Consider the following 11928-nt stretch of genomic DNA (forward strand, 5'->3'; position numbering starts at 1 on the left):
TCTGGCCATCTGCTGTTGAAGCTCCTTGAGGTCCATGCAGTTCCATTTTGATGGCACAAATTGAGACCCAGTGTCATCATCTTCCTGGTAAGAGCATTTAAACCCCTACCCCAAGCTACACAAGAGCAGTTCTCTTTGGAGGAACCTCTCCAAACTGTAGCCACACAGAGGACTCTATTCTTCCCAGCTGTGCTGGTGGAGATCCCAGAGTGGGCTCCTACCAGATTGCAACTGTTCAGGGATGACCCTCAGAGGGCAGAGTGTCCCGGGTGCTGTGTCTCTGACACACCCCATCTGCCCAAGGCAGCAACAAGCACTTGTGCAGACCAAGTCACGTAGGCTCTGGACAATGTGACAGCCACTTTTCACTTATTTCTCTACTACTGTCACAGAAACCCAGTGAATAAGATGCCGGCCTGATGGAAAGACAGAGTTAACAAAGAAAGGGAAGACTCAGTGGTACAGGCCTTATTCTATTGTTATTATTATTATTATCATTATTATTATCTTTATCTTTATTTATTAGATAGAGACGGCCAGAAATCAAGAAGGAAATGGATGGTAGAGAGGAAAAGAGACAGAGAGAAACCTGCAACAGTGCTTTACCACTCTTAAAGCGTTGCCCCTGCTGGTGGGGACCCGGGGCTTGAACCTGGGTCCTTGTTCACTGTAACATGTGCACTCAACTAGGTGCACCACCTCCACCACCACCACCACCACCACCACCACCACCACCCCAGCCCCAGTTCTCTTCTCTAATGGAGCATTCTCTAACAGAATATCTTTATTTATTTTCTTTTGCCACTGGGTTTATTGCTGGGACCCAGTGCCTATGTGACAAACCCACTACTCATAGTGGTCATTTTTTAAAAAAAATATTTATTTACTTACTTATTTTTGATAGGGCAGATAGAAATTGAGAGGGGAGGGAGAGTCACCCTCAACACTGATTCACCACTTATGAAGTCTCCCCCCTGCGGGTGGGGAGTAGGGGGATGAACCCTGGTCTTTGTGCAGATTAGCATTTTTGCTCAACCTGATGTGCCACCACCTGGCCCCAGGAGCATCTTTATATAAATACCATCCTCAGCTCTGCCAAACCTGTAGTATAATGACAGCACTTTCCAGCCTGTGATCTGAGAGCCTCAGAGATACTTAGTGACTTAACTTGATTGATTGAGGAGAGAGAGAGAGAGAGAGAGAAGCCACAGTACCAAATCTTGCTGCAGTGCAGTGAGGGCTGGGCTGGAGTCTGGGTCATGTACTGGGCTAAGCAGTGCACTACCCAAGTGAGCTATTTTACCAGCCCTGACTTGACTTTAGAACAGGTCTTGCTCAAAAGCAACTAATGTCAAAGCATCTGGGAGGAGTATGCACCCTGGGGCTTTCATCCATGACACATTATTTCCCATCCAAAGAATCTTAAATCCTCATTAACCAAAGTTTAGGTTCAAGCCATGCCTGCTAGACCTATCACACTCTGTCCACCTGTTTTGGTTCTGCTCTGCCCATAACACTCGTTATGTCCACCTGGGTGTGTGTGCTGATAATTCCGTGATCACCCCATGTTTCCAAACCTCCTCCTCTGTCCTTCACCCCCATAGCTTGCTGTGGCCTCAGAAACAGTTGTAATGGTTTTCCTGTCTCCCCTCTCTTTACCTCAGATGCTTTCTAGCTCTGTAAAATGTTTATGTACCACGGAGAAAAAGGACCGGTGTGTATGGGGCTGCATGCTCTTAGTGAAAGCTTAGCTGTGATGACATCAGGGTCCTACTACAGCCTGCCTTATAAAAAAATAATTATTCAATCAAATAATTCAGTTGAGTTAAATGAGGACTCTAGGACAGCTGGTCCTGGTGGTTACCCTTCCATAGCCTGACCTAGATTTAAGAAGGTGTCTTGTTCACAGAGACAGCCAGTTCACTGTGTGGGGTTGAACTACTCCATCAAGCGCTCATCTTCTTCTCCTTGGCAGGGGGCAAGGACACCATCCTGTTTAGTGACCCCACTCTTCCCACAATACAGAGGTCAAGATCCCCACTGCTGAAGTTTGTTGAGCTGTCTCCTGAGAGCAAAGAGAATCTGAAGGATGGTAAGTTGGCCTGGATTTCCCGATCTTTGCCTGGTCTCCAACTTTGCAGTGTGGGAGAGGTATTCAGTGGAATCAGCCCCTTCCCTTTCTGCCACTTGTATTTACTGGGGGTTGTTTCTCTTGTTGCTCATTTGGAACCATTTTTGTCCAAAGTTTCTGACAGAGGATGATGCATGGTGTCACCAGTTAATAGTGAGGGATCAGAGTTGACCATAGTTGACTTGATATTCCAGCCCTGTGGTGAACTGACTGTGAGAACCTGGACTGAGTAATTTCAGTCTCAATATTTTTAAGCTATAACTTTGTCATCTTTAATGATAATATGCCTTTCTGTGACCCTGTATGGAATTCATTGAGCTTCTTGGGTCTGTTTCTGAACGTTTGTCTTCTTTCTAAATTTGGGGAAGTTCTTGACTATTATTCCTTCAAATAAAAGTTCTACCCCACCTCTCTCTCCTCTTTTTGAAGACTTTTTATGATAGAAATGTTGTTTCTCATAAACTTTTTCCATAAATCTCTTTGATGTTTATTTTAGTTCATTTTCATTGGTTGACTCTAGCATACTGATGAAACCTCTGACTTCCACCATCCTTTTGTTGCATCCCTGCATTAATTCAGCTACTGATTTCTTTAGCTTTACAATATCTGTTTGAACAATTTTCACACCTCTTCCCACCTGTGTTTACATAGGTTTTAGAATGTGCATACTGTCCCCTACTATGGTTTCATTTTGCTGTATTCCCTGGAGTATGCAAACACAGACCTCCTATACTGCCATCTAGTTTTCACACTCCAGTCTCCTTCCATTTAATTGGTAAGATGATGTCAACTTTGGAGAGTTCTTGGCACAGTTCATGGCACAGCATGAAAGATTTGGCAATCAGGTAATTAGAGAAAGCAGCCTTCTCTTCTCTAGAAAGGCACACGTTCTAGAGGCAGGAAATACTGAAGGAGATCAAATGCCCATTAAGAGTCCCAGATGATCCAATAGGTATGAGAGCCAAATCTCTTCCTGTGTGGCAGTCTTGTTTTACTTGATTTCTTCCTCCACCCCTAGTATGGTTGTCAATTTCCAAGGTGACCCCAAGGATATGCACTTCCCAGTACTGGTATCCATGCCTAATACTCTCTCAGGTTATCAGGCTTAATCTGTGTGACTAATAGAATACAACAGAAGTAACTACAGTACGTGAGTTATGAATCTAGGTCATAAAGGGTACATGGCATCTGCCTTGCTGCCAGATGTGGCATCTCTGCCTTGGATCATTCACACTGAAGGAAGCTACCTGGCATGTCAGAAGGAAACTCAAACACCCAAGATACAATTGGTGTGGTGTGGTGGTAGCCTCAGTTATCAGTCATGAAGGGAACCATTTTGGAAACACATCTTCCAGCTCCTGTTAAGTCTTCAGATGACACTAGCCCTGGCTAGCATTTCTGGTGTCAGCCTTAAGGAGAGAGCACTAACAAAACCACCCAACTAAAACGATGGTGCACGACACCAGCTTTCAGTCTCCTGGGTTTTAAGAGACTATGTTTTGAGATCATTTGTCCCACAGAAACAGATAACTAATACGTCTAGCATATAGGTGTCCAGATTCTTCATTAAACATCTATCCGTCTGCATCTTCTATTGCTCTGAGTTATGCCTCCAGCCACCATCTCTGTGAAAATAATCCCAAGTATTTTTCCAACTTTTCCAATGCTGAACTTCCCTGCCTAAATAGTCTGTGGGCTTCTCAAGTGTGAAATCATCAACTCTTCTTGCTTCTCCCCCATTTTTTGTCACTGTATGATGCTTCCCAGGGCTGAAATTTTAGTATCATCATTGACTACTGTCAATCTTCCTCTCTCATCTACACCTCTCTTCAGACTTTTGCAGAATTTCTCACACTACTCTTCCTATCATCTACCAGGTTCTCTATTCCTCTTCTGAAAAGCTTCCATGTTGCTTTTCATGCCTTCCAAGCTCTCCTTACTTCATTTCTGCCTTCATCCTACTTCTTCTAGGATGCTGCTCACCATCTTGTTTGTACCCTGCTCAAGTGGTTCTAACCTATAACTCTGCCCCCAGACCTAGGCTGCTTTTCTGACCTTGTGCTTATGCAGCCTAAAAACTATAGTTCTGGAGATTGGAGAGGGGACGCTTCACATTACCTTCATGAGGTTCTGGGTCCAAGCCACATGAGAACAACAAAGACTGACTCCTTAAATGATAGTAGTGTTTAAGTCAGTCTCTCTCTCTCTCTCTCTCTCTCTCTCTCTCTCTCTCTCTCTCCAGGGCTGGGAAAGTAGCCTAGTGGTAGAGCACGTGTGGCATGCATGAGGCTTTGGGTTCAAACCATAGCACCATGTTAAAATGATAGGCTTTTCTCAAACTACAGTAGTCTCATTTTCAAACTCCATTACTGTGTAGTAGCCTACCCCAAAACTTCAAGCTTAAAGCAACAAGTTGATATGATTTGCCTCACATCTTTGGATCGCATGGGCAGTTCCCAACAAGGCTCACCTATGTGTCTGTGCAGCTGTGTGTTGAAGCCTGATCAAACCACTCATAATAGTGAATGTAATGATGAATTAGAAACTAAGACAGGTCTGGGATAGAAACCAGGACAGGTCTGAGATTTCCCTTAGCATACTCAGGGGGAATACCCGGATGGGGGAATCTTCCCTTAGGAGGGTTCCACACTGGCCAGAACAGAAGCCTGTCTGTTCCAGCCAAGAGTACAAGGTTATTTGCAAGCCTGGCCTATAACAGATCATGGCCCAAAGGGTAACAAGGAGGGTGTTTTCTTGGCTGTGGTCATGCCATGTTGGCATCTGGCATCCATCACAGAGCTCAGAAGCTCTCTCTCTCTCTCTCTCTCTGTCTTTCTCTCTGTCTTTCTCTCTGTCTTTCTCTCTGTCTTTCTCTCTGTCTTTCTCTCTCTCTCTCTCTCTCTCTCTCTCTCTCTCTCTCTTTCTCCCTCTCTCTGCTCTGGGTTCACTGAGGCCTCAGGGGGAGCTGAGGAGCTGAGCCTGATAGTCTGAAAGGGAGAAGGAGCCAGGCTTGATTTCGACAAGGGCAGTATAAGTAATGGCCTGATTTGAAATGATAGCTCCCAGACTTCCATCATTAGATCTCATTGTTCCAGCCCCATCCTGCGCCAGCACGGGTGGCAACAAGGAAGTTGTTAGTGGCTGGCATGGCCTCATCACCGATGCATCTTTGATGAATTCTGACTGAAAGAGCTCACACTCAGGAGGACAAAGCCCATCAAGAGACCCATTAACAAAAGAAAACCTATGTTCCCTTTGGGTTAATGTAGAGGGGAGAGGGATCACTTTTTTTTTTTAGAGGACCAGCAAACAGCTAGTCCCTACAAACAGCTATTGTTCCTTCACCTTCTAGAGGAAATAGTATCTCTTTCCACTGTGTTCATGTCACAAAGCATTTGCATCTGCTGCCTGGCTGGTCAGTATTGATACATGTGTTGCCAATAAGAAGTATTAGTGATGCTGATTCTGTTTGCTGATACAGCCCAGAAGAATGGCTGGTGTTTATAATCCTATTTTACTACTCTGGGCTTGTTTGGAAATCTTTCTCTTATAGAAATGGCAATGCGATGAATTTGTTTTCAGAGGGGAGGGACTCCCAGAGCTTAAGAGTCAAAATTCCAGCCCCGGAGGGAGAAAGGGAGGTGTTGCTCCCACAGCAAGTATGCAGAGGTCCCACTGACCAGGCAATAGTTGCATTGCTTTCAGAAGCTCTAGTCCCCTGATGAGGATCTGAGTTTACTTTTTGGGTAAACCAAAGAGAAGGAGTCAACACCTGGGTACAATTTCTCGTCTCCACTTGATGTCTACAAAATCTCCTCAACCCCCAACGTGAGTCCTTTTCTGCCATCCTGCACCAGGACTCCAAAGCAGCCCCTCTCCCCCAGTCTCCTCACTTCCTCTCCTTCCTCAGAGTTGCCCTTGATTTGGTGCAAACCCACTTCAGGTCTTTTGTTTGTTTGTCTGTTTCTATTGCCACCAGGGTTACTGCTGGGGCTAAGTGCCTGCATGGGGAATCCACATCTCCCAGGGGCCACTTTTTTTTCTTTGATTTGATAGGACAGAGAGAAATAGAAAGGGGAGGGGTAGATAGGGAGAGGAAAAGAGAGATACCTGCATCACTGCTTAAGGACTCATGGTGCTCCCCCCTGCAGGTGGGGAGTGACTGGGGGCTTGAACCTGTGTCCTTTCACATTACCATGTGCAAGGTAACATAGGCACTCAATTAGGTGTGCTACTGCCCAGTCCCCAGGTGGTTTTTAATAAGCTAACTATTTATAAATAGCAATTTAAGCATTAAAAAGTAGAAATCCAACAAGGGCAACAAAAGCAAATAAATAAATCTAAAAAAAAATTTTTTTAAGTAGAAATCACTAAAATCTCTCTAATGTCTATGCATAGCCTTGTGGGAATTGGGGAGCTTGGAAGATTAATCAGGTAGCCTTCCTGGAAGTGGAGATAGAGCAGGAGTAGCCGGTTGAATTTGGCCATCTGCTTGTATATTGGTCTAATGATCATGACAGCATGGCTCAGCTGAGCAAAGGCATAGAGGGCAGGGCTGGTATGCCAGGCATGTTTCATGTACCTGAGGCACAGAAATAGAAGAAGAGTTAGGACACCAGTAGAGAAAACACTGGTTTCTGGGACATGGGGAGACTTAAATTTGAGACTAGGACCTTGAGTTTGGTTCCATTACAGTTCACAGTGCTTCTCAAACGATTGAAATGCAGGTTCTGAGCCAGTAGGTCAGCTTTGGTGAAAGATGCTGAGGTAGCTGACATAAACGGGGTCGGAAACACAAATTGTGATGGCTCGCTGTGCTAGGAAGGGCAAAAGGGAAACAGAAGCAAGAAACACTCCTGTGAGCCTTGGTTCAGGCTGCCACAGCAAAATACCATATATCCGGGGGTTTGAACAGCAGAGACTTATTCCTCACCATTCTGGAAGCTGGGAAGGCCAACATCTGGGTCCAGTGTGTGTGTCTGTGTGTGTGTGTTGGGGGGTGGTGTTCCGTGTCTGAGAAGAGCCTGTTGGGAGCTCCCTTCTTGCTGAAGAGCCCTCCCCTCATGTGGGACACTGACCCCATCATGCAGTTTCACGACCTCATCTAAACCTAATGGCCACCCAAAGGCCCCACCTTCAGTAAAGGATTAGGCCTTCCGCTGGGGAAATTGGTGGTGGACACAAGCTTTCAGTCCGTAGCACTGAGGGAGATGAGTGGTACACTGCAACTGATTGGAAGGACACGCACTTGTGTAGCTTCAAATTCTGAAACCCTTCTGATCATGAAAAAGTACTGAAATGGAAACAGAAATTCAGTTATGAGGAGGTCTTTCTGTTTGTTTTGTTTTGTCTTCAGGAACGTACCAGTACACAGTCCACCTGGGTCTGTATCTCGGAAGGGAAGTAGTTAGAGCCAAAGAGAACTTTGAGAGATTCTATTCATGGGAAGGAGTGAAGGTTGGGAGGTAGCTAGTGAATGAAAATGAAGGAAGAGAAACAGCCAGGACCAGGTGGTGGTGCACACATTACCATGCGCAAGGACCTGGGTTCAAGGCCTTGGTCCCCAGCTGCAGGGGAAAAGCTTCATGAGTGGTGAAGCAGAGCTGCAGGTGTCTCTCTGTCTCTTTCCCTCTCTACTTCTTCCTCCCCTCTCAATTTCTCTCTGTCTCTGTCCAGTAATAAATAAAAAAATAAATAAAATTGAAAGAGAGAAAAGAGAAATAGCCATTTATCAAGGGATCCCCACTCAGGGGAGTCAGAAAGAGGTGTCAGGAGTGACCAAGGAAGCCTGGAGATGTCTTCGTAGTAGGGTGAATAAAGTCTGCCCATGATTTCAGGTCTTGATCCTTCGAACCTGTAATTATTGCTTCCTGTAACATGGGGACCCCACAGGTATGACTACTTACTGACTTAGAGATGAGAACACAGTCTTGGATTATCCAGGTGGATCACATGAGTCCTTATCAGAAAAGAGCAAAAGGAAATTTGTCACACGAGAGACAGTGACATACCCAGGGACAGAAATCAGAGAGAGATGACCACAAGCCAAAAAAGTGTCGACAGTCCCCAGTGGCTGAAAGTAGCTGGGAACAGAGCCTCCTAGACATTTTTTCCTTGGCTATGACCCAGGGGGACCCATTTTAGATTTCTCACCTTCACCCAGAACCCTGAGAATAGATGTGTGTTCTTCCAAGCCACTGAATGTGTTAAAGTAATGAAAGGGTGATAGCACAATGCACTCACAGAGCTGGAGACAAGAAAGAGAAGAGCACCCAGTGTTCTGGGAGCGAAGGAGAGAGAGCTGAAGAGAAGAATGTGACCAAGGGGAGCTCATACTTCTGGGGAGCAGAGGCAGGGACTGAAACAAGAACATGGGACTGTGGACCTCAAGTCCTGTGCTTTTCCTACTGAGCCACCTCCCCAGTGACACAGAACATTCAGCTGAGGAAACACTGGTAGTCTGCACCAAGAATGAAGTGCTACTGGAGGGACCAGATGGTGGCACACCTGGTTGAGCACACAGGTTACAATGTGCAAGGACCTGGGTTCAAGCCTGGGGTCCCTGCCTGCAGAGCAAAGCTTTGTGAGTGGTGAAGCTGTGCTGTAGGGTATCTCTATTTCTCTCTCCCTCTCTTTTTCTTCTTTTTTTTTCTTTTAATTTTTTTTCTTTATGGGGAGGGGGGTTAATGGTTTACAGTCAACAGGAAAACACAGTAATTTGTATATGTGTAACATTTCTCTGTTTTCCACATAATAATTCAACCCATTTTAGGTCCTCTGACATCATGTTCCAGGACCTGAACCCTTCTTCACCACACCCCACCCCACCCCACCCCACCCCAGAGTCTTTTACCTTGGTGCACCAAGCCCAGTCCAAGTTCTGCTTTGTGTTTTCTTATTTTTAAACTTCTTCTTCTTATTATTATTATCAGTGATTTAATAATGGTCGACAAGATTGTGGGATAAGAGGGGTACAACTCATAATTCCCATCACCAGCGTTCCATATCCCATCCCCTCCATCGGAAGGTTCCCTATTCTTTATCCCTCTGGGAGTATTGGCTAAATATCTCTATGGGGTGCCGAGGGTCAGAGGTCTGACTTATATAACTACCATACACTCATCTCTCTCCCTTTCTATCTCCCTCTCAGTATCTGGCTATCTCTATCCAATAAATAAAGACAATAACTTAACAAATAAAATGGTGCTGGGGAATTGGGGCAGGGGATGGGGGTGGGGTGGGAGGGTAGACAGATTCCTCTCTTCCTGCCCCTTTTGATTCTCCCCATGAAAGCAGCCAGACCCCGACCTGGTAATGTGTGCGCACTATCACATGCTCCACAGCCTGGTCCCCGATCCTCTTCTCTCCCTCCCTCTCTCTCTCTTTTTCTATAATTTTATTAGGGAGTTAATGGCTTACAGTATAGTAGTTGACACATGGGCACCATCTCTCACCTCCCTATGATAGGCATCTGCAAAGCACAAAGGACCCCCATCTTAGGTCCTTTTCCACCATCATGCACTAGGACCCCCCCCCAACACACACACACACACAGACACACACACACACACACCCACACACACACACACCCACACCTACACACACACACACCCACACACACACACAGACACACACAGACACACACACAGACACACACACACACACACCCACACACACAGACACACACACCCACACAGACACACCCACACACCCACACCCACACACCCACACCCACACACACACACACCCACACACACACAGACACACACCCACACACCCACACCCACACAGACCCACACACACACACACCCACACACACACAGACACACACACACACACACCAGCACCACCAGCACCACCACAAACGCCTCACCTCTTCTCCCTCCCCAGAGTCCTTGGCTTTGGTGCAGTTCAAGTTGTACTGTAGGTTTCCCCTTTCTGTCTTTGTTTCTTGACTCCCACTGATGAATGAGATCGTCCCGTATCCAGCCTTCACGTTTTTGTCTTTTCTCACTCAGCCTGATGCCTTGAAGGTCTACCTAAGATGGAGGCCAAGGAGAGGGCTCCCACATCTCAAACTCTGTCACAGGGCTCTTTCCATGGAAACTGCCCAGATGTTGTTCTCATTGCTAACACACCTGCATCGCCCCTGAGCAACAGGGCATGCAGGACCTTGGTCCTGGATTTAGATATCTTAGGGGCACAAGGGGTCTCAGAGTGGGATGCCCAGGAACGTGTGTCTCATGCCTGTGGCCCAGCACTCCCTGCCCCTCACAGTGACATCCCTGCCCCTGAGTGGCTGCTTGCTTTTCCCACATGGGACACAGGGTAACCCTCAGTGCCTGCTGAGTGGGAGGAAGGGAGGCAGGAGACCTGAGGGTGCCCTTCCTGCAAGAGGTCTGACGCTGTCCCATCTGTTTGCAGGGGAGGCTGGGAAAGAAGGAAGTGATGGAAGCTGTACTCCTGCCACAGGTTCCACAGCACCAGAAAACACTGGGAGGCCCACTGTCAACTCCACGGTGACTCAGAGCCCCGGGTCCGCAGGCCCTCTGGTGCCACCGTTGGTGTCCCTACTCCCTTCTGAGCAAGAAGAGGGAAATGGGCTGGGCAGGGAAAGTGGAGAAATGACTGAGGCACAGGCCCTTGCAAATTCAGAAGGAGTCAGCCCAGAGAGTCCCTTGGAAAATTTGAGAGAGAAAATGGAGTCACCCCTGCCAAGCCCAGCCTCCCAAGGGGAGCGCTCCAAATCTGGCCAGAACCCCTTTGAAGCTGCAGATACCCCCCAGGAAGACAGCAAGGTCAGCCCAGAAGGTGGGGGCACCAGGGGCGCTGTGAAGACTTGAAGGGGACAGGGCACAACGGCACGTGGAAGGACCGGGGACACAAACAAAGCCTCGGAACAGCTCTCCAAAGTGGCTCTCCCATGGCACCCCGCAGCCTGCCACCGGGCAAAAATCACGGGTCCCCTTGAGAATGGGACTGTTCTGATGGGGCCGGTGCCACGTGGGTTATTAAATTCGGGTCTCCGAGCTGCCCTCTGTGCTCTCTGTCCACTGAGGATGCCACAGCCCAAAGTGGCATCGAACCTGCCACCTGGCGGGTTGTCCACATCCATCTTACTGTCGGCAGTTGTATGATTTTCTTCTTCTTCTTCTACTTCTTCTTCTTCTTCTTCTTCTTCTTCTTCTTCTTCTTCTTCTTCTTCTTCTTCTTCTTCTTCTTCTTCTTCTTCTTCTTCTTCTTCTTCTTCTTCTTCTTCTTCTTCTTCTTCTTGTTGCTGTTGTTCCATTAGCATTTACTGCTGTTGATCAAAATCAGGGGATGAGGTTGAAACAGCTGGGGGTTTGGTCAGGTTTCTTAGCTTTGTCATAGGGGAGGTGGAATTGGACTGGCTGGGCTCAGAGGGTCCACTGCTCTGCTGTATCATGTGAGGACACAGAGGATCCCCCAGCATGGGTGCAATGCTCTACCAATGGATGGGTGGAGAAGGCTGGGAAGGGCACGGGAGGTGGGGCTATGGGTCTGCAGGCGCCTGTGGTTCTGGAGGATTAATCCACATGAGGCGGTAGGCCAGGGTGAGGGCAAACAGGACTCCAGTGGCGTTCGGGTGTTTTATAGTTTCTGGGCTGAGGTGAGAGGCGGCGAGAACATAATAGGAAAAGAAGAGATGGGAGTGGAAAGAGGGAGAGAGAGAGAGAGAAAGGCACCTGCAGCTCTGCTTCACCACTTCCAAAGCTTCCTCCCTTACAGGTGGGGATCAGGATCTTGAACCTGGATCCTTGCACGTGGTAGCATGT

The 11928-nt window shown here is 47.2% G+C and overlaps 1 protein-coding gene across 5 annotated transcripts in view; it reads left to right on the forward strand.

Annotated features, from left to right (window-relative positions):
• Positions 1-11160, forward strand: part of CCDC149 (coiled-coil domain containing 149) — a 104635-nt gene extending 93475 nt beyond the window's left edge. For 2 of the 5 annotated variants that reach the window (XM_060188265.1, XM_007535119.3), the window contains 2 exons: positions 1976-2092; positions 10556-11160. In XM_060188265.1, the coding sequence (XP_060044248.1) occupies positions 1976-2092; positions 10556-10974 (536 nt within the window). In that variant the 3' untranslated portion in view covers positions 10975-11160. Of the gene's footprint in view, positions 1-1975; positions 2093-2245; positions 2545-10555 lie in introns of those variants that run through there. The other 3 variants (XM_060188267.1, XM_060188266.1, XM_060188268.1) reach the window with 3 other exon arrangements.
• Positions 11161-11928: the final 768 nt, after the last annotated feature.

Source organism: Erinaceus europaeus, chromosome 3 (assembly GCF_950295315.1).
Source record: "Erinaceus europaeus chromosome 3, mEriEur2.1, whole genome shotgun sequence".
Classification (NCBI taxonomy): Eukaryota; Metazoa; Chordata; class Mammalia; order Eulipotyphla; family Erinaceidae; genus Erinaceus; species Erinaceus europaeus.